This window comes from Diuraphis noxia, unplaced genomic scaffold (genome assembly GCF_037042655.1).
Source record: "Diuraphis noxia isolate RWA-SAM2 unplaced genomic scaffold, SU_Dnox_SAM2 contig0005, whole genome shotgun sequence".
Taxonomy (NCBI): Eukaryota; Metazoa; Arthropoda; class Insecta; order Hemiptera; family Aphididae; genus Diuraphis; species Diuraphis noxia.
The window spans coordinates 38,115,292-38,140,271 of NW_028301715.1; the positions used below are offsets into that span (position 1 = coordinate 38,115,292).

Sequence of the window (24,980 nt, forward strand, 5' to 3'; positions counted from 1 at the left end):
TGGTCACGTAGGCCATCGTGAGAACCAAAATGGTCACACACTCATTTTCCCCTGAGTCAACACAACTGAGCGTTTATATGCAAGCCTCCATACACACTACGTACATACATGTATACATAATATATATATGTACACACATACATACTTGCCTACATACACACTCACCCATATACAACAATCTGATAAAGTAGAAAAGGTAACAGATAACATCCAAAGTCAAAGAGTTGGAAAATAGTCTTCAAACTATCGAAAAGCTCAGCGGTTCTTTTCACTCTATGTATACCCAACATATATACAATATACAACACCTTAAAGTTCAAGGACAAAATATAGCTTGGTATCATAATATAAAATACCTTGGAGTAATATTAGATAAAAAAAACTCACCTGGAATCCACACATATCTTCCAAATTACAGCAAGGTTACCAACGTTTAAAAATACTATACCCTACACACTAATTAATCGTCAAACTTAATTAAGTTGGAAGTGCTCATTACTATTATATAAACAAATCATTTGTCCTCTAATCTTATATGCCGCCTTGGTCTGGGGTCAATGTGCTATGACTCACAAAAAAAAAAAAAGCGGATAAGTCGTGGATGTCGCTCTGCTGTACAGTAGGTTACAAGTGAGTTACTGTAATGGATGGAATTAAATTTGAATCCAATGATATTATATCATTGTATACGAAAAACGATTCCGAGCGAAGACGGTTTATCTGTCTAGGATATATTATAGATTATTAAAAATTTTCAAATCTTAGATTTAAAAAAATTTTTTTTATGAATTTCTAGTTTAAAATAATTTGCGAATTTTCGTGAATTTCGTGATTTTTACATATGTTGACAAAATTCAAACTTTGAAAGCTTGTAAAAAAAATTGTGCCAATATATTTCTTTTATTTTTCGCCTGCTATTGTACAAATGTGTAAGGAGTGTTATAGAAAATTTTAAATTCTAAGATATAAAAGGCAAATTTTTAATGAATTTCTAGCGTAAAATAATTTACGAATTTTCGTGATTTTTACGTATATTGTCAAAATTCAAACTTTGAATGCTTGTAAAAAGAATTGTGACTTTGAATTTATTTTATTTTTCAACTGCTATTTATAAAATGGGTTAGAAGCCTTGTATTAAATTTTAAAGCTTTTCTACCAAACGAATAATTTTTTATCGATATTTATAGAAAAAAAAACTAAAAAAGTTGAAAAATTAAAATGTCAGTAAACAGCTCAAAACCAATCTAAATATTTTGAAAATTCTATCAAATATAGAAAATGCCTACATAAACATTCAGTCAAAATTTCAAGTATCTGCAGTCATTTGTTTTAGAGTTACACAAAAACTCTTTTCAACTGCTATTGTAATAATATGTTAAGAGCCTTGTATTAAATTTTTGAGATTTTCTACCTAAAAATAAATTTTTATCGATTTTAATTTAAAAAAAAACTAATAATGATTAAAAATTGCATATACCTATGAATAGTTAAACTTAAATTAAAATTTTTAAAAACTTCATGGTGTATAGAATAAAGGTACTTATATTAACATTCGGTGAAAATTTCACGTATCTATGGTCATTTGTTTTAAAGTTACATCAAAAACCAAGATCGATTTTGTAGAAAACCGAGTATGCGTAAAATTTCCCGTTTTTCCCTTAATTTTTAATTTGTTTTTCTCGATTATTTAGAAAAGTATTAAGAATTTTTGACTTTTGACCCCTCAAAGTACCAACTAGATTCACTTTCTGATCGAACGAGGTACTGAAGTCAAAAATCGAAGCACTTTTACTGCCCCAAAATGTGATGACAGACACAAAAAAAAAAACACACATCATGGTAAAATCAATACATTCATCGCTCCGCTCAGAATCTAAAACAAGTCCTACAAGTACATAATCTCAAATGCCACTTGATTTGTTCGAAATGATGCACTTCACACAGATTTTAAATTACCAGTCATCAAAGAGTATATTAAGGAACTATCAATGAGTTTCTTCAGTCAATTGCAAAAAGCAAGTGGTCCGGTCCGCTGTATTATAGACTGAATATCCGTCCAATTAATCTCAGACTCCAACGTGGTCGTCCTCACGAGTCACCACATCTTAAATTAATAAACTTGTATGTTGTATTTATCTAATTGTGTAATTGGATAATTGTTAAATCACTTCGTTGTGTGATAGTTTTTTGTTCTGTATATAAAAAAAACTTAGTTCTTACTTATACCAAACATGAGCTGATATACAAAATAATGTCAAGAACTTACTTCTGTATCCCTAAGTTAAGATGATCATTGTCAGGAAATCTTTAAATAATAAAATATATATACATATATCATCTGTAAGCATAAATGCTTCTTGTGCTTTTTTTATGTACAGATTGTATAAGCACTAGATTAAAAGTAAAATAAACATTTTTCCAAATTTTCGTAGATATAGAGTTATTATTATTATTATTATTTTTTTTTTTTTGCTGGACAGAAAGCAACTACAACTAGAACCTACCTATAAATGATTAATTGTATATTTGTTAAATGCTAGCTATTATGGGTAATATTTAATAGTAATAGTAATCACTCTTAGATGGCGAATTGATGGATTGTATTATTTGAATTATTTTTTAAGCGTAAACACTCAATTGTTCAAATAGAATCGACGTTTTTGAAAAAATTTATTTTTGAAGTTTTTAGTTTCACATAATATTAAGATTTTACCATTCCTATTGCCATAATTGTTGAATTTTTTTTTGGCACAGCATACAATTTTTATACGTTCTCCAAAGCGATATCTTCTCCTGATGATTTCGATGTATATAAATTAAATTTCGAACGGATAAGTATAGTATTATTATATCCATTAATCGGAAATTAATGAATATGTATAATAATATATTAAAACGTATAATTAACTATATATTATTAATATAATAATATATATGTTAACATATTAATAGCCATACTTATGAGTGTGTTTTCTTAATACTCTGGTGATTTTTATTTTTGATTCGTTATACAATTGTTTTTATTATTGTATTTTTGTTGTTGTTAGATTTCCGTGCAATATTATCGTGTATAACATATATAATATATTTTATTTAACATGATATTATTATAAATCATCAACGTGTAAATTTACTGAGTGCAACGTATGCCATATCTCACAATATATAATATATATATAAATATCATATATATATATATATATAATCATTACATAAATTATTATTATACATTTAACAAATAGGTTATACAATCGTTAACACGAGGGTGTGTGTGTGTGTATGTGTGAATATGTGTGTGAGTGTGTTTTTGTGTAAAATATAATATATATTATTAAATCAATACAAATCATACAAATGATAATAGTAGCAATAATAATAATATTTACGTGTACATAATATACGTATATAATATAATATATTATATTCCATAAAATATGAACAACAACGATCGTATAACAAATTACATATTAATATTATTATCATTATAATGGGCGAAAAAAAAAATCGATTTTTGATCACAATTTTACCATACGCCCTCCTCCTTTCACTGGTCTTACGGGATTTTCAGTATTCACGCACGTTAGCAGTTTGTTTACGAAACGAACGATTTATTATCATGTACGGAAATATCCGCGTTGGTTTGGTTCACGTCAGCCGTTTCGATCGGTATGTCCGGTCGACGGGCGAAAAATAAAACGAGTGGTTTCCATATTTAGACTCATTATATTATAGTTTTAATTAAAGCGTGTCCGTATCGCGGCGTATCGGTAGGGTAATAACGGGTAGGGACATTCCACAATCATTATTTTCATCATTGCATTCGCGAGAATACCACATTATACGATTACGATCATAATAATGTCGTCTGTATTATTACCTATATTTATTTCAAAAACATTATTTCTCAATTACAATTTTCTAAGACATTTATCGCGGCGCACACGAACCACCCTGCACATTACAGCTGGTAATATATTACATGGACGTTACGTGTGCGCTGAAAGCTGACAAGTGGAAGGGCGTCGAGTAAGTGTATACATAACATACTTAATTATACGATTGTTCAATAGGCGTATAAATAATGTATTATATATGCACCTATATCATATAATATATATATAAGTCTACGATGGCCGCAGAGAATGAAACCACATCACGTAACTCGTGCAGCCGAATCGTATGTGGTTATTATTAATATTATATTATGCACATGAGAAAAAAAAAATTAATACAACAGAATTCAACGTAGAAACATAATAATAATAAAAAAATTATAATTAGGTAAAGAATTACAAACGAATAATACATAATATATTATCATCATTATGTAACATACAATATACATTTTGTATCATTTAGCATTAGTGGTTTTTTTTCTTACACAATTATTTTTTTATAATAATATATAATATTTTATAAAACGAAAGCATATTTTTGTATATAGGTAACGAGGTATACAATGTTCAGGTGAGAGTGACTGCTGCGAACGGTAATATTGTAATATAGGTATACTATTATAATAGTACACCTATATCTATATGCGTATAAAATAATATTGTAGTATAATCATATACGCACAGACACGATATAGGTACGTATAATATAATATATACGCTACTGTGGGCGCCGTTTTTATAATAAATTTACTAAAATATCGTTGCACGCATGTAAGAGTTATGGATAATAATATGTTATTATTATTACCTATTATATTGTTCTGGCTGCAGTGTACACACGGGCCGTGTATAGTTTTTTGCTTCCACACTAGGTACCCATTTGTCATAAAATTCTCACCTTGGTTATCTATATCATATTATATACCTATCTACTTTAAGACTTAGTCGCAGTGGATGTAGAATGATTTTATCGGTGGCGGGGTAGAGGAAGAGAGATGTGGCTGATATTTTATAGCATCCACTACATGTGACCATTAAACGTATATAATTAACACGAAAACTAAGATGACTAAACAATTCGTGTTGTTTATATATTATTTAGAAATAATTAATTTAATATTGGCTGGAGTAAATATTTCGAGGTCAACACCACTATTATGCGGCTAGGTAATATAGGTACCTATGCGTAATTCGTGGCAAGAAAATGTGTTCGATGAGAAATGCACTTGGTATTATACATTAATAAAACACTAATAGCTATTATAACCTATATAAGTGATATTGTTACGCTGTGACTTAGAAATTGGGCTGTGGCTAACCTTTTCATAGGTTTTCTATATGTTTTGTCATTATGTACCAAACGGAATAAAGTTTGGGACGATATTTGATTAGAATTATCAATTCCTATGCAGTAAAATATGAATTAGGCACATTTTTGTGTACGTGTGTCAGGTTTTTAATACCTATGTTAATAATATATTGATGTGTATTTTTATATTTATCTTAGTACTTAACCGTTTTTTTCACGATTATTTAGCATTCGTAGTGTTTTTTTTTCTTCGACGAAAGTTAATTCTAATGACGATGGTATTTTTGTTGCGAATATTCTATTCAATATAAAATATTTTTTGGATCGTAGATGTTGTCAATAACGTTTTACGGTGTATACTGTATATAATACCGATTGGAAATGGTTCCTTGACCATTAAAGTATCTACCGTACCGTAACGGTTGATTGAGATGGGTTTTTTATTCGTACCCTAGCTGTGTAAAGCAGATCTCCTCAAAAGCGGTACAATGCACGACTAACGTGAAAAACTGGCCACATAAGAGTAAAAAAATATCGAATTAAAAGATTTATTATAATCTCGAATGTTCTTAACAAAAAAAGGAATACCGCATTACATAGATTATAAAAACACACAAGCACCAGGGCATTGTTAAGCACGTTAGTTTTATAGCAAGAGATTATTTATACCTCAAAACGAATAGTCTACGAGTCACCAAACTTATGTTCTGGTGGTGGTTGGTGAGTTATATTATCTGAATAGAATATTGTATTCTAGAATTTCTTCGTTATAGGGTAACGAAACGGTAGTCTCGCGGAATAGTTTTAAAGATCCACCTGCAAAACAAGTTTGAACGTGTCTGTGATGGATTGGTACAGCGCATATACCTATCGATTGATTTGGTAGGTCGAGTGTAAAGTGAAGATCAGTTACCTTGTCTGGTCACGCGCATATCGCCTATAACAACCGTGGTTCGCCGAAAACGAGTGAAAAACTTTCGGATTTTACGTTATATTGTGCTTGTACAGTTGCACTAATATCTTGTATCGTTGAATATATAATATATGTGGAGGATAGCATTATTTATAATTAACTTTACAGTATTATATTTTATCATGTACGAATAACTTAAACGATAACATAGTAAATAAAGATAATGGGTTATTGTTTTTTTTCTCAGGCATAGTGAAATTAGTATTATAAATGTTTCTCGACACGGCATAAGATATAAACGTTGTGCATACATAGATCATTCGTAATAATATAATTGTTTAGGACATTAGTGAACATGTGTATGTGTGTGTCTGTTTGTGTAGTGTGGACGGGTATCAAAAGCTCAAAAGCTATCGGGCGGAGAGTAGCGTATAATTATTATTAACGTATATCATACCTTAAGTACCAACATATTATATATAATTATAAAATATTACATAATATGCATATATTTATACTATTATAAACAGCAGTCGAAGATTGTTTTTTTAAAAACTTAATTTGGGTCAAGGCAGGGACGCGCGAGATACCCTAAATGTATAAATATTTTTATCTTTCAAACATTTTTTTAAACTTAATATATAATACCTATTATTATTAAATAATATTATATAGTTTAGTACCTCTATCGAAACGAGCGACGCACAAAAAAGTATTACTTGGCGTAAGGTATAATAAATATAATATTTTTTTTATATATTATATATATTATTATTATTATTAATATTTAATAGTTTTAATCACGAAATAACATTATATATATTTTTTTTTATATGTATATATTATAATATATAGCTTAGCGTACGACAAAATGTAATTTACACATAGCATAGCTAAACGATTATTATAGCCAATAGTATTAGGTAAATACCTAAGTGTCTGGTTGAAATAATAATATGTTTTGTTAATAATTCTTTTTCTAAAAAAAAAAAAATATATAAAAAATTATAAGTGTGAACAGCCTGTAAAACACAATCCAAATTTAGGCCGTTATACAAATATAATATATATATATATATATAACTAATATAATATATAATTATATGAATATTATGTTAAAATATTGTTTTATAGGCTTACAAAATGATTATGTTTCATGATTTTACACACCTGTACGAGTGCGGTTTTCTCTGCAGACTATAATATATTATTGTTACTACAGAGAGATCATATAATAATATGCTAGAATAATACATTTTTTCCTTTGTTTTTTTTTTTTTTCAAGAAAATTGGTCGTAATTTTTATTTTCTTAACATATAATATTTGTATTATTATGTGTGTGTTCACGTATAAAATAGAAGTTTTACATAAATGTATATATGTGTATGGGTACGAAGATGAGTCATCGAATAGGTATATAGAACATAATATAATATATAGTGGTGGTAAGAGTATGAAGAGGGTATACAGTTTTATATAAATCGATTGGATAAGCAATAACAACAACACACACACACGTCATACACGCCACACAAACAAGCACAACGAGCAGGTACAACATGGAGAATTACTATATTTTCGTAGAATCTCGTCGGCGTAAATATATAACACATATGTGTGTTGTACACAGCAAAGTAGAAATTGATAGGGACGGTGGGGATGTAATTTAACAACTCCGGTTGTAGTCTGCTGATGGAAAAAGGTAGTGGAGTGGATGAGGGAGCTAGTTTTTTCAGTCGCAAGGGGGGTAGAAAACCGCGGTACCTGTTTATGTGTTTGTATATGATAATACACATATATATCCATATATATGATGTGTGTGTGTGTGTGCGCACTAGTGTGTTTCTGTATGTATGTGTGTGTGTAAATGTAACTATTTGTATGAAAGTGTGTGTGTATAATTCGGCGTCGCGGATTGATTCAACGTTGACCGATCACCAACAGCGGTCGATTCTGCGAGTTGGAATGTCGACGGCCGTAGGGCCGGTCGTCGTCGTATCTCTCGTAGTCCGAGGGCAAAGCTGTTGGGGGAAAAAAAAACAAATGAATGTGAGATGATATCAATAATATATTATATGCATAGACTACGATTTATAGTAGAACAATAGGTATATAACAAGTGAGCGTAGATTATTAAACGACAGGCGGGATCAGACGAGACGTTGGGTTTTGATGACACTTAACGCACTGTATACGTCTGTATTTCCTCGAGGCCAGATTGAAAGTTTTAAATAGGCGTCAGCTCGTATTGTATTCGGAAAACGTATATATGGTTAGCCTTATGTAGGTATATAATATTATATGTAATACGTTATAACAATTAGAATCATTCGCAATCGTCCCGGATACGAGAAATTTGAATAAGCAAATATAATATATTATTTTCATATACGTGTATTGACGCATATAAAATTAATATAATCACCATTGATCGATTTTCAATTTCTTCGCGAAGGAATTTATCGATATTTCCTTCTCACAGGTACCTATTATATATCATACAATATATTAACATTCGATGCCGACTATTCCCAGCCCTCTAGTCGAAATTAAATCTCTCTATACGTAGTATACGTGACTATCTAGTTTCGTCTATAAGACTTGTATAATACATGCAAAGCCACAAAACTTGATTTATTGTTGTTGCGCCCAAAAAAGTGGTATGAGGGATGATTACAAGAACGTGCTATATCAGTCATTATATGACATTATATTGACTATCATTACGAATATTGTGGCACGTATTACGTATAATGTTAGTGCTACATTATATTTACTTTTATTAATAAATTATATACTTATGTAAAAAAACTGTAATATAACATGCATGTAATATGTTGATATATTTTAAGTTTGATAAACAAGAAAAAATATTTATATTATAGTATACATAACACATATACATAAGAGCATATAATATTATAGAATAGATAAAAATATGAACGGGAAATGGCAATGATCTATTGGCATACGTCAGAAGAAACATAATTTGTGCGTACAAGACGTAATGATGGTGGCGATTTATCAAACTTGCTTGGCCACTAATATATTATATTATTATTTAATCGTAAAATAATTGTAAGAAAGTGATATACTTGAAAATTCTGTAAAGTCACTTTTAAATAACTTCATGATGATATAGAAGAAAATAAACGCGAGAATTCTTGGTGAATCACACCGTACAACTAGTGAACATATAAAATATAATATTATGAATTATGTATACTTACAGGGGCTCAAGAAAGGACGTCGAGACATAGAAAAGCGATGCGTCACGTATCGCTCACCCGATTGTCACACCTCCTGCAGGAACTTCACTGGACACATGCCCTGTTTGTTCTCTGCGTTTCGGATCATTACTGAACCGTCTGGTCCTTCGCCGATCTGGATAACGATCTATTTGTAAACAAACATACAAAACGTGTCAGATATTGTTATCGCAGCTGGCCGGGGTCCACGAGGTGAATATTCTAAGTAGGCGCACGTAATGTACACATAATAATACGACATGATTGTTATGGTGATTATGTCCTCACACCAGTATCAGAAACATATTTACAAAATTACGTTTTTATTTAAAAGGATATTATTATTTTAGTTGTATATTATGTATTATACGAATAAATTATATAAAATACTAGCTGTATTACCCAACTTCATACGCGATTAAAATTAATCGATCTTCTTATATTTGTCAGTTTTGCTTCAGTTGAAATATATATTATTCGAACGCGATTACTACAATAATGATCAATTTTATGGTTTTCCACTTTTTAATAATCCGTATTTATGGCAAATGATTATTGTTTACATAAAAAAAATATGTCCTCCAGGATAAAGAAAATCATATAAGTTATCATTGTAATTTTTGTATTCAAAAGTATTAAATATATCTAAAACCATATTTTTACTATTTTTATAATAATTATAATAGTAATATATTCTGCAGATATTGGTTACAGGCTAATGACCGCCTTTAAAATAAATCAAAAAATATTCAACTTTTGTAAACCAAAACGAATATAAATTGTAACTAACAATTAGCGATATATTTTATATGGGTTGGAAACATCCCACAAGTCTCAAAGAATCTAATAATATTACATTTATTGAAAACGATCCAGTACTTTTTGAGTATGCGGAAGACAAATAAAAACATTCATTTTCATACGTTATATTAAGATCATACTCAATTTTTTTTATTTATTCGACTTCCAAATAGTTTATACGAATGTCGATAATGTTGAATAATATCCAACGATATTTTTTTTTTAATTAATTGTCTACATAATACATATAAATACAAAAAAAATATTTATATTTCCATTTGCCAAAACAAAATCCTTGGATGGGTCATTTTTATAAGATCCCAATTTGAAAAAAATTTTCTCAGTCCATTGTTACATATAGTGGTACGGGGAACTACGAACGTTTAAAGTCTATAGTATATCATAGTTTTGGCTGTACGGCTGATTAGTCATTCAAGACATATTTTACATAAACAGAAGATACATATTACGAGTATAGGTTGCTATAGCCATCTGAGGTTTTTTTTTATTGTTTTAAAATGTTAATTTAAAATAGTGCATAAAAAGATTCTTTCAAACCTACTTTTCAGATTGAATATTCCGTATTTTGGATTTCTTCGTGTTATTTTAAGATTTTCACAGTCGATTTATTTAAATGTCTACTAAAGATAATTTGACGAAAAGATTGTAAACAAAACAAAATTCGATGAATATGCGCAGTAGCGCCAATAACCTCGTGTCAAGCAAAATCGATTTATGTTATTGAGCTGCAATTTTTTATTTTAGTAGTAAATCAGAAAACTGTATTCTTTGAGATTTAATATACTGCCATCACCAATATATTATTAAGTATATGAACTCATTTTTAAAAAAAGACGACTGTTGTAATTCTACTAGAAATAATTATTCATCATTGGCGACATTTTTAACATCTCTTGACTACCTATACTGTACTTAACCGAACGCCACTTATATAAAATCGATTTCAATGCAATTGGTAGTAAATATAATCGTTGATTCACAACTTCTCAAAATAAAAAACAGTAATACATTATACGACGAATAATATTATAACGTAATATTACGGAATAGCTGTGTCAATGTGATGATCCAAGTCAACAGTTTTTCGATAGTGTATCACGGCGCAGTGTATAGGCAATAGTGGTACATTACTGCGTAGAAACAACAACATAATAATAATAATAATATATAATATATATAATATATTATTGAAATGTTCAATTATATTAATATATTGACCGACGTAATCTTGTGCTATTTTAGTCTTACAAGTTGTAAAAATACACCTACCTATTCGTATGTAATTTAATATTTTGTTATGACATGTCTGTTTCTTAGTAACTTACTATCATTTCAAACGACTGAAGGAAAAATAAAACAAAATCCATGAGATGTCAATCCTGACAAACCATTATTATCAATATGCCCAATTATTATTCCACTTACCCGGAAACGTGCCAGGGTCTGGGTAATTTGGGTAACTGAAGTTGTGTGATATGTAATGGACGCCTAGCATATTGCCCTCTCGATGGAATTGATTTTCAGTGTTTTCGGTTGCTTGTGCAATTGACGGCTGAAAACGGTTAGTTGCGAATTTTGGAGAGGTCAAAGTGACTTACTATTTTCGGCTAATTCGTTTGCGTTCTAAAACTATTGTCATACAACGATAAAGGATAAATTACTGTTTAATATAAATTGTATTATTCGATTGCGATATTTCAAAAACGATTAGAATAGCATTGAACGAATAACGATGATTGGTAAAATGAAGGGGTATTCGGGGAAAGGGTTTCCACCACTAAATATAAAACTAAATCTAATAGTCGTTCTATGTTAAACTTTTTTTTTTTTGGTGGCGAATAGCTCAATGTTTTATGTCTAAAAAAACAATTAAAATAAAAAATAAAAGGTATAATTATTATACCAGGATAATTTAAATTAGGTACAATAATAATATGTATAATATAAAGTCCTAATCATCAAACCTTGCGTTTAATTATTTTTCATTCAAATTTGGAATGTTTTAATTAAATTAGTGTAACACGTTGAGCTTTAATTAATGACAGCAGTTTTATTTTTACCAAAAAATGAAGTATATGGTTATGTTGTAGTAATTTTAATAATTTTGTTTAATTTAATTTAATTTATTATTTTGATTAAAAATGAAACGTAATTAAAATTTTAATTGTTTATCATACTTACTCCTCTTAAACTATAACAATATCACGGAATTTATTATTTTTTGACCTCGCTTAGCGTATTTCTAGTGTGACGCAGTGGAACGCTGCAAAACGTGAACAATCTTGGGTAAAGATACCTCATTATTATTGTAACGTTTGGCACGGTTCAACATGTGAAAACACAATACGATACTATACACAAAGTGTCTGATAACAGCATCCACCGAGGTACGGTGGCTCCAAGTTTAAATGTATTATGTACGCATCACTCACGAGATAAGATTTGACATTATTTATTACTGTTGTAAAATGTTTTTTTTTTTTATTTAGAAATACACCTCAACTGCCAGGGTTATTGGCGTTTTAGAAATACATAGTATAATTTAATTTTAATTTACATAAGGATTATAAAGCATAATAAAGAAAAACAAAAAAGATATATATATAAGATAATTAATATGATAAAAATATATATATAATAATATGAATCGTATGTGGTATGTTAAGTATTTATGTTATATTTTTTGCAGCAGGTTTGTCTCTATGTTGTAAAATGTACATGTATATATAATAGGCATATATTTAAAAAAAAAAAACCATCAAACAGTACAAATTTTCGAAATGGTTTCTTCCCTATATTTTCCGAATATCTGATTTCTGTGTTCTAACATGGTGTGTATAAATATCGAACATCAGACAATCTTAAAAGACCAAAAACTGTTTGAAATGAGCGGAGAAAATTGTAGTTAGTCAAACAGCACAAATGTGGTATGTTCGAATATCAAACATCGCAAACAAACCAATAGATGTAGTACGACAACTGGTTTGAATTAAGTAGAAAAAACTGTTGTTCGTTTAGAAATATCAAATTCACTGATTGTTTTTTTTTCTGGTATTTGTGGAGAACTTCAAAACTCTGTTTACTCTTGACTTTTAAAATAGTAGACATCTTGAAATCGTTTGTCCGTCAAAAGAATTTTTACCATCTTTCGTTTATCGTTATCACACGATGACCAAATGAATGAGATGCTGTAGAGGTACTTTTACCAGTATACCATTATATTACAATTATACTATAGGCACCTATTGAATTCGAGAAATATATTCGTCCGCAAATTTTCACATTTTGTTACTTTTATAACCATCGCTTTATTTTTTCGCCGTCGAGCCAATTATATTTTTACCAATCTATTATTATCATCATTACTATTGAAGTGACGTCATAGAATATTATTTATGCAACTAAATTATAATATAAGTACATTAATTTTCAAGGAAACGAAAAAACAAAAATTTCCGCGTACATATTATGTATATAATATAACATAGTGAGTAATAAACAAAAAAAAGGTTTTCATACAATGATGCGCTCCCGCTACGAACCTATCTCACTAATTTGACGAAAAACGAATTATATTATATCATAATCACAGAACGGTACGAAATCGATAAAACCTAACCGCGAAACAATGCAGTCGCAGGAGTTGGTTAGTCGCGTATTTACCCGGTATGTACGTAAACAAGTGCCACGCCTAACAATATTATTACCTATAAAATAAGTGGGAAATTCAAGGTTGCGTCAAACGGAATAAAAAATATTTCAAGAATTAAATATTTACGATTCTAATCTACGAATTGCATCGCCTGATGAAAGGTTGTTATTAAATTCGATTGAAACGCGTGATATAATGACGACGTTTATTAATCGGAATATTTGCAAGTCGTATATTTCAATTATATATTATATTGTATCTACTGATTTATGGTCCGGATTCTTGTATAAAGTGATAATATGTATGTGTTAGACTTTATGTATTAACTAAAACAAATTGTTTGTTATTCAATTATTCATCAACATAAAAAAAATCTGTACATAAATACTTTTTGCTATTTTTTATTAGAGAAAATGTGAAATAACCGAGTAAAGAAGAGCATATATTATACGTTATTAATGCCATGTGATTACCCCACAGTTAAATGATTTACGGGCTCACAATTAAATAGAATCAAAATTACAAAATATATCATTTATCAACGCCGAAATAATTAAAGTACAATTATTTACACTAGTGTTTAAATTGCAAAAATCCATTTATGCATTTAAATCATAAGAGTTGGTCAATTATCAATATATTTTCAAGAAATTATGTTGAAACCTGCTAAAATTTTACTTAAAACAACTTTATTTAATACATGTTTTTAAATTTAACTTCCAATGTTTTCACCACTTAATTCAATAACAATACAATATGGAATTTGGAAGCTGGAAACAATGGTGATTTGTAACAATGGCAACGGCCTACGAGTTATATAGACGGATACAATTACAACTACTGTCGTATAAAGTATAATCTATACCAATTAGAGTAAGTATATACGATATATATAAATATGTATGTATGTATTGTGTGTAAAAAGAGACTTTAAAAGTCTAAAAACAGAAAAAACAACAATTTTGTTCTAATTAAAGTAAAAATTTAAAAACATATTTTAACGATGTATAGGAAAATAATACAATGTTATTGGAAGGAATTGGAAGAAATATTTTAAAATATAAAGCCAATGCAGTAAAGTTATTTGTGATTCGATATTATTTTTTAACAATGTCGTATGTCGAAGGGTAAATACTAAATTAGATATCATAATAATATAAAACATAGATTTTGGACGATAAAAAGTGACGTTTATAAAAACACGGGTCCCCCAATCGTACACACACACGCTCATTTATATTTAATATAATAACTAGATTGCAGTTTTTTCATAACCTAATTTGAATACAGATTGCTTCATTTACAAACAGTAAATTACTAAAATAATAGCAATCCTTTACTTATCTTTTGAATATTTTTTTTACATTCCGGTATGTTCGTCGCTGCAGTAAAACAGTGTTACATAATTGGATTTTGTTCTTTTGTTTCAGGTATTGAAAATCGAGATTCGACTTTTTAGTCTTAGGATATTACAACATGATCAAATTAAATTATGTTGACAAATTGTATAGTGAAATAACTTTTTATTTTATTTATTTAAATGTGCTGTTCAAATAAAAGCCTGACAGAAAAACATTTAGACATTATGTACAATTAATCAGGTTATGTTTGATAAAAACGATTTTGTTACCTAATAATAACCCGAAGTGGGTCAACTACAGAATTTATTTGGTTATGACCAAGCATTTAGGTAAATAAAATTGACTCAATGCGTAAAATGATTGGACCCATTCTCAAATCAAATGTACCAATAATATGTTCATAGTTTGCTTATTGCCATTATTGAGGTACTGTTATTATAATATAGAGCATAAACCTATACTTAAATCTATATTATATCTATAACAAGCGAAGAATTTATTGATTTAGGGTTAATGTGTGTGTGTGTGTGTTATTAAACTTTTATTTTAAATGTTTAATGTGACTATTGCGTTTAGAAGGGTAGTGATCAATTTTAGTAGTACCATATTTAATGCTACATTGATTCGTATATAAATATAAGTAAATATTAAATGTTAGGTATCTACAAGTAATTTTCGACACAAGTTGCAAACAATTTATAGAAAACTACAATAATTTTGTTGTTGACTTTGTTGAGGTTTTAATTAGTTTTCTAATGAAATCGGTTTTTGTCACACTTTGATTACGCTCACTCCAACGCTTGATAGAGGTGATTTAAATACCATTTTATGATTTTTTTTTTGTTTGCTTACAATTAGTCAAGTTTTGTTAAAAGCAATTATTGTAGTTGCATACCATGATAGTTCTCACCAATTCTCATTCATGGTTTTCTCAAAAATTCAACAAAAAAGAAATTTGAAAATAGACTTTTGTGCAATACAATTTGTTAAAATTGACGCGAATTATAGTCTATTATGCGTGAATAGTTTTAATACGCGCAATTTCTTAATTTTACTCTCAAGAGACGTGATTTTGGGAAAAAAAACATACATAGCATTGAATATAATTTTTTAATTCTTTTTTATGGGATCCAAAACCGAATAATGTATTGTTCATGTGAAATATATTTTTTCGTCGTAGATAATGTATTAGATACAAGCAAATGTTTGAAAACGTTTTAATTAAAATCGGTGTTAATTGTGTGTTTGATGGTAGGTGCTATGTTATAATATATTATAAACACAAACGGTATGAACAGAAATAAATAGATTTCAACTGTCAATATATGATCGTTATAGCGTAATATAGGGACGGTGTAGGTTCAAAACGAATGTTGTGTCATTTCGATAACCTATATAATATATACGCGTGTGGCGTATACATATCAGAATTCAATAATATATTATGAGGTTAGATGTAAAGTAATGGGCCATAAGGGAATGTGTTGGAAATAATGTTTTGAGTATAGGCACACAATATAAATACAATCACAGCAGTTTAAACGTATAATAATATTAAGTCCCCGCGATAATTGTTTTGATGGTTATCGTATAGCTGTGGTACCTGTACAACCGTTATACGAGGGATGATAATGTATTTAAATTTGTATATATAATATTACACGACGTATAATCCGCGATATAGAAGTAGGTACAGTAGTTTACGATAAACTGCGATAGGCGTCCAGAGTCTGATAAATCATAATTATATTTTTTTTGCAGGATTTATGTTCGTTCATAATACCACACGACGTATAGTTGTTGTAATGTCAATTTTTTAATTTAATTTATTTATTTTAATCAATTTACGTCCAATGTTCAATTTAGAAAGAGTACAATATTAAATACTTATATAATAATTAGCAAAAGTAAGTAGTTTAAAATGGACACAGATAATACAAAATTAGATCCAGAAATATACATAAGTAGCGGCGAGAAGAGACTAACGATTACAACACATTATTGAAATTTCGAAACATATACGATCTATAGGGTGATTGTGACTAGCATAAGAAGAAGAGTGGAATGGAACGTAAAGAATATGTTTAAAACTTAATATGATTCTTGTTATATTATTTTAATTAAATTAATTCATTTGAGCAATATTGTTGGTAAAAAAATGGTTTATGATAAAAAAAAGAGAGCAAAAATCATATTTATTGTATAGGTTTACGTGTACTTACTAATCTATTGTGCGTTTCGATTATAAAGATTGAAAAGAAACTATCATGCGAAATACTGTTTATAAGCGACATAAAATTACTTTCGTTGATAAAAGAATATGAAGGGGGAGAATAATAGAAGCTTAATTATTTGAACAAGAGTACAACACGCGGATCAATTAATAACACGACTGTAAAAATGATGATGGGGAGCTGTTAAATTGAAAAAAACATTAAGTGATTGTAAATAATGAATTATTATGATTAATTAAAAGGTAAATTAATTTTTACTGAAAAATTATTGCCGAGAGGCAACATCAATGTAAATAGTTTGATAATTAATCAAATGTATAATCGATTTATAAAATATATCATCATTGAAGAACGTGAGATTTCGACATTAATAATAATTAAAAATAATTAGGGCTTGGATTAATTTGTAAATATATATTTCACCATGGAATAATAAACTCACTTGGGAAAGCTTTAAATTCGTTACGTAAGATTTTTGATAAAGAAAACCATATTTGATTTTACATATTTTTACATATTTCATAATTATTCAATTTTTTCTTACGTAGGTACTTAGACAATATTTTACTGTTCCAACATATTTTCTTCAGAGTTTAGAATGATTGAAATCATATATCTATTTTATAAGCTGAAATATAAGATATATTATTGTGGTATTTTAACCCTTTAAAGTTCACAAATTTTTATTACACAACAAACGAGCAAACACTGCGATGAGTAGTAGACTGTATTGCGTATTTTGTGGGTTTAATCTGTGTTCGTTGTTCGTTTTAACGACTAATATAAAACCTATACAGATAATGTCGAAAGTATAAAACAATTTTACAATAGAGTCGGCGATCCTTTGAATATGAAAGTTTAAAAATACTGCATGTTGTTATAAATTGCAATCAAGATAATTAATCATTATTTTTATTACATTTTAATATTTTATTATATAATAATTAATTTTTTTTGACGATAACACATATTTTAAATTTATTAGCACATATTTATGTGTATTTATTGTATGAATAAATACTTTTTTCAAATAAATACATTTAAATCTGAGCCTTAAATAATGATATAACTACGACCGCAGTACGAGAATCAGCATTTCACGAATGTTGTGGAATGCGCATCATGGTATACAATTAATACAACTAATATGATATGTAAATGATGATAGCTTAGGCTCTTACCTGGTCTCTCAACAATGTGAGTGGATTATTGTCAACGTCCAACACCTGTAAATTGATTGTGACTTGCCACGGCCTCTCGCCGGGCTGTACTTTGGTCACGTAATTGTACGGAAAGTAACCGACGCGACCGAAACATTTACCTTTCCACCAGGCCGGGTCCGAGGTATCAATAACGGTCACCTTGTATCCCGCCCTAAAAACACACAGCAAACAAGCTTGGATTAAAAAAATATTTTTTTCAAATTATTGTTATCTATATATCGTTTGTTCTGTATAACGGTGTCACATGATACATACGAAGCTCACAATCAGTGCTCGAAGTGGCATTAAATAAGTTTTAAGGAGGGGGGGACGTAAACATTTTATAAAATATATTCTTCAAAATATTATGTTTTATTTACTTGAATAACTACACAAGATAAATATGGAAATACGTAGAATACGTAGATGAAAGAAAAATGTAAACTAAGAAAAAAAGTAAATAAGAGCATTATTGCATCCGACTGGCGACTACTTAGATCAACCGTTTTGGTAAAGACAGAAGAATCATGTTTCTTAAAAGTTTCAAATTCACAAATAAGGCAAAGTTGTTTGTAATTGCGATCAGAAATTATTTAGATTTAATAATGATAAATAATATCCAGCAAAGGTTTCACTATAGAACGAATCACATACCACATATCACGGGTCATGGGATAAGCGCAATTATCTTAAATGTGATTTCACATCATACTATGAGACTGATTTTTATGAGAATATCTAAAATAAAATGTGATGTACGTGAACAAACTTCATGTAGTGGCTGACCTGAAGAGAGAAATCCAACGGGTAATCAGCAAAATCGTTAAGTCGAGACGTCTACGAAAGAGTTATCATTAATCTCAACGACCAGATTCAAGCTCACTATAAGAATACGAAGCAGCTAGGGCATTATTATGTTGGATAGGATTTATATTAAATCAGAATACAAATTTTAATTATAATTAAATGAACATTTTTAATTTTAATTAGATTTTGTTGAAAATCTAATGTCACACACGCGCTGCACAATAATATGAGTCACATTTATTTAATAGTATAATAACAATTTATCATAAATCAGAATGTAAATCGTTATTTTATATTTTTTTTCTCATCGCTAATAACGATTAATTACATCTCGAAACTAGTTATTCGTCATGTTTGCAGTGTAGGTACTCACTTCAGATCCAGTTCGTCTTCCCGACGAGCTTTGAAGTTGTACAGCACCACGTAGAGATTATTCGGTAACAGCCTGTGCGGTTTCTGAAAAAAAGATGAAAACAAATCTCTGGGTAGAGTGCGTGATGATGTCTTTGAGTATACTGCGAACGCGCGATCTTAGGTCTATACAGTCGAGGCACTGCGTTTTGTTAACTTTGGTTAACGTTAACCGGCATCACGTTAATACCGCATATTACCTACATTGAAATCATTATGCACGCGCGCTGTGTGTATAATTATTGTAATACTGTACTTGTGAATATCTCACCGGCGACGGGCACGGAGACGTACTTGCCGACGACAGTGACTTATCGTTGTCGTCGGGTAACTCGACCGAGCTCATCCGTATGGTCCTGGTGGACAGTAGGCGCCGGTTGTGCACCGGGCTAGACGGAGCTGAAAACACGGACGAAAAACAAACGTAAGGCGGGCGGTAACATCAACAAGTAGTATTTAATGGAAAACCGTGTTGTCGTTGTACGACGAGGAACGCACGCGACATGTCGGGGACACGGTGGCAAAATACACGATGATGACACGATTATGTGTCATCGTTGTACAGGAACGATGGTGTAGGTAAACGAGCAATAGTGGGTAGGTATATTATGATTATATGGATAGATATAAATACAATATATTTTTATGTGCCACTACGACGTGGGCGCATCATACTATAGTTGCCTCCCGAACTCACGCATAGGTCGATGGTAATATTTTTATACGAATTGACGCCAACGTTAAATTGGACACGGGTCAAATACGCTCCTTATTTTTTACGGGGCCAATTCATCAATAATTTCCTTTTCCTTTTAGTTTTACTTTTAGGTATATAAAAAATATTTTGGTCCAATCACATTCCACCGAAGTTGAATTATCATATATGATAATGAAATGATAGATAATATGGAAATTCAATTCAGTTAAATTAAACTCAATAACTTATGTATGACCAATAGATCAATTTTTTATGGTCGAGGCACCGAGTGGATGGTTAGATTATTTTCGATTTAAAAAAAATAATTCCAATTTTCATTCAATATTCTATGATATGATTTGGACTCTTATAAATCGTCGTCAATCATAATTATCAACATAACAAGTATAAATTTGAGTGATTTTACCACACTAATCTGCAAGACTACTTGATTTACTTATGGAAGTATAAATATGATATTAAATCGTTAATTGTGGTGTATATCTTCGAGAGGCAACTATATATGCATAGAGTCAATTATTTCAACCTATGGGTATTTATCTAGGAGGTATTTCGTATAATTTGGAAGTTAACAAGTATGATCTGCAATATTATATAATATGCTCCAACCATGGATACAGGAATCGAGGTGTTGCAGATGACACTATGGCGGAAGTGTGGAAACAACTAAAATAATATATATTAATACAGTGTAATTTGTGAAAAAATGTGTTAAATTCGTTAATAATTATTATAATAATGAAACTTAAAAAAATAAATAAAAAAAACAATAACAATATAACGAATAACAAAATAAAATAACGATGTGTACATCATATTATATACACAATCAGTGTTAGTTGGGTTCCATAATATTATGTTTACGGTTCTCTCAGTCGTCAGACGACTGTAATAAAACGTAAGAAAAACCAAAAAAAAAAAAAAACCATTGCAATGCGGTCTGAAAATATAAGTTCGCGCACATGCTCTGCTCGATGGGTATAAGGAGTTAAGCAAGGGGCGGGGGTTCGACGTCACTACATTATTAACCACTCGGGGTTTCATTAACTTATATTTTCAGATAACTTCGCAACAATCACATCATTTTATACACTGCAATATCATATATATATAAATATGTATTATAATAAATTATTATAATACTCAGCTACGCTACATATGTCCATTCAACATCATTTTTACGCAAATACTATCTCTCTTTCTCTGCTGTATTTTAAAAAATAAATAATTTTAAATTCAAATACGATATTATCAAAGCGAAGCGTATTATATATAATATAACAACATATATCGAGTTTGCTTGTCTATTTTTTTTTCGAGCCTTATCAACGTAGCGATTCATTACGCCCTATGGAGCCGCGATTATTTGCCAAAAAAAAAAAAAAAAAAAAAAACATTATTACACATACAATATGTCTATACCAAAAACAATAATAAAAACAAAATACGATCTCCGCATACGTCACATGTATAACAGTAATAATATAATATATAACATTATAGCTCGAAAGAGCGAAAAGCCATTGTCCGTACAAGCATGCACAGCGAGTAAAACCGCTATTATATTATAATATTGTCGCGTTGTTTCCTCCATACCTTATAAGTTATAACTATATAGTTGTTTTAAATAGTATTGTAATGATTATAGTTTCTCGTCGTGCTTTCGATTTTCGTCACTTTCATTTGCTACACACGGCCTCGTTATACACATATACACACGCAGCATACACGGCGGTAACAACATTTCGTGTAATTATCGTATTATTAATCATTTAAGTGTTATGTTTTAACCCCTTACGGTAGTTACTACCATACTTAAAGGACGTGCCTTTGACACGTGAACAATAATTATTATTATGGCGTACCTATACTATGTATAGCACAGTAGAAATTGAATAACATAAACGGTGCACGGCTGGTAAAAAAAGACCAAACAAGTGAATTCGGCTATTTATTGTCGATCATTGTGCCACTGTCTTATATATATAATATATAGATTAAGTTAATGAGTATATAATATATTTAGTGAATCAGTTTATTTTATTTTTTATTACATATATATCAAAATGTCAAGCCATTGCGTAGTCAACTATTTACAGTATTGAAACGTCTCGTTGATGAATAAACATTATACCGTCTTTTAAATAATGATAAATTCTACTTGTTCTGCACTCTTTTACTGTGCACACCGTTCGCATAGCAGTTTGATATTAATAACGTTATTATAATATAGTAGTTGCGGTTAAACGATCGATATGTTCACCAACCGAAGAAAATTATTGGCGCGGACTAAATTTGAAAAAAAAAAATGATATCGGCAATGCGGAAAACTCAATCACGAGTGCATAATATTTGGATTTTAATATTTGTATCGATCAGCACAAGGTCATTTTTTTACCAGTTATTCGATATCGTCACAACCTCAGGGTATCCTATTAAAGTTATCTAATAAGTATATACTACATAGTAATACAGTGTATATACAACTATTAGCACAGCAATAATAATAATTATTATTATCGAAAAACGATTTAGGTTAATGTAAGCATGTGAGACGATAATAACGCAATAGTTTATTAATTAAGGTATATACCTACCGTCGTCGTTAAAACGCAAAACAAAAATAATAATTGGGGGTTTAGTGGCCGGGCGGATTAAAGCGTCGGTTGCGACGTGCACCGTCGCCGGTTCGAATCCTGGTCATGGGCGGCATCGCTTTCCGGGCAGTTCATGCTGTCTGGAAAGATAGCCCCCCCCCCCACCCGGGCATGGCAGAAACCTACGGGTGCCATTCAAAACTCTGCCAAAAACATCCACGAGTACTAAAACCAACAGTTCCCTCCCCAACGGTTCCACAGGGTAATGGCCCTTATTGTCGAAGTCTCAACCCCCAATAAAAAAAAATTATTATTACACTCGTCTCCGTTCACATCAGACAACATATTATTCTCATTATAATATTAAAGTAAACACACACACACTCACACATAACGCGTATAAAACTCACCACAGTCGCAAAATGAAGGGGAAAAACAATGAAAGTTATATAAATAAAAAATATATATATCATTATGATATTATTACCATGCAATAACATAATTTCTTATGATTTTATAATCATAATACCTATGTGTAATATCAACGCATATAAATATATATTATGTATACATTTAATGCATACACACAAAACAAAATTATGTGTATACTGTAAACATATATATATAATTATCATATACGTTGTGCGAATCGATATCACTGTATCCATAATAATTTCATAATAATATATAATATATTTTTTAGTCAGATCTACAGGCAAAATAAAATATAAATGCTCAACGGTAGGTATATACTATATTATATCCATATAGGCATGATACCGTGTGCGACGGCATTCGGATGAACTCTCATCGATTGGGGTTTCCTAATAAAATAAAATAAAAGCGTACAATAATATGATGAGACGATATCCCCCTTCACGGTTGGGATGTCGCTAAATAATCGCGCTGAGTAACGCGGTCTTAGAGTAATAATTTATATTATTATATTAATATCATACGTATAAGACACGTATATCGAAGGTTTCGTTTCGGATTGTTAATTTATTTTTCAGAATTTCATTTATTTATTTTTTAGTTGAGTCACGGGTTCGCGGCGGGAAGGATCGCGGCATACGTACATTGCAATCTAGACGAGGACGAAGGATTTGAGTAGCTTTCCATTTGCTGTTGTAGTCCGGTGCTGCTGCCGCTTCCGCCGCCGCTTCCGATGCCACTGCTGCCCATCCGCCGCCTTTGCGCTTGTTCCGCTGTGTCCGACGAGTCCAACGAAAAGCTCTTCATTCGCGAATTGAGTTTCGGTCGACGAGGGCTGTGCGGAGCTGTAAATGTCCACACACGGGTGGGGCACCCATGGTCAGAGAGAGCGGGCCGTGGGACGGGGGTGAGTGGGTCACGGCGGCCGGACGGCGGGACGAGAGGATCGCACTCGTATATTTCACGCCCCTTCTCGATCGGCAACACGTGTTTATGATTTCGCTTCTTCTGGAGCAGAACAATTTCGACGGCGTATACAACGATTGTGTCGGACCGTTAATAAACGTAATGGTAGATTATTAATAAGTTGATATAAACATAATATTGTCTCAATGTCCAAGGGATGTTATGCGAAATGGTTTAGTGCCGCACTATTCCGTTCGTCTTTGAGCCTAAGACCAAGACAGCACTTGAACGGACGAGTATGGCTACGACAGGCGGTCCGACATTCGACGTAGACAGGTCAAAATGTTCTACCCCGGAACGAGTAATTAAAAACATGGGTTGTCCGAGAAAACTAGAGCATCATCAGAAAGAGATAACAACCAGTGTTATGTTCAAATATGTCGTTTCTTCGAAGGTACGTTATCAAGG

General features: G+C 30.5%; 1 protein-coding gene across 14 annotated transcripts in view; it reads right to left on the reverse strand.

Annotated features, from left to right (window-relative positions):
• Positions 1 to 3,071: 3,071 nt before the first annotated feature.
• Stacl (SH3 and cysteine-rich domain-containing protein) overlaps positions 3,072 to 24,980 on the reverse strand; it is a 300,394-nt gene continuing 278,485 nt past the window's right edge. For 9 of the 14 annotated variants that reach the window (XM_089228324.1, XM_089228331.1, XM_089228330.1 and 6 more), the window contains 6 exons: positions 24,251 to 24,451; positions 20,113 to 20,255; positions 19,819 to 19,901; positions 18,618 to 18,810; positions 9,350 to 9,515; positions 3,072 to 8,140 (listed from right to left, as the gene is read on the reverse strand). In XM_089228324.1, the coding sequence (XP_089084450.1) occupies positions 9,414 to 9,515; positions 18,618 to 18,810; positions 19,819 to 19,901; positions 20,113 to 20,255; positions 24,251 to 24,451 (722 nt within the window). In that variant the 3' untranslated portion in view covers positions 3,072 to 8,140; positions 9,350 to 9,413. The remainder of the gene's footprint in view (positions 8,141 to 9,349; positions 9,516 to 18,617; positions 18,811 to 19,818; positions 19,902 to 20,112; positions 20,256 to 24,250; positions 24,452 to 24,980) is intronic. The other 5 variants (XM_089228333.1, XM_089228327.1, XM_089228332.1 and 2 more) reach the window with 3 other exon arrangements.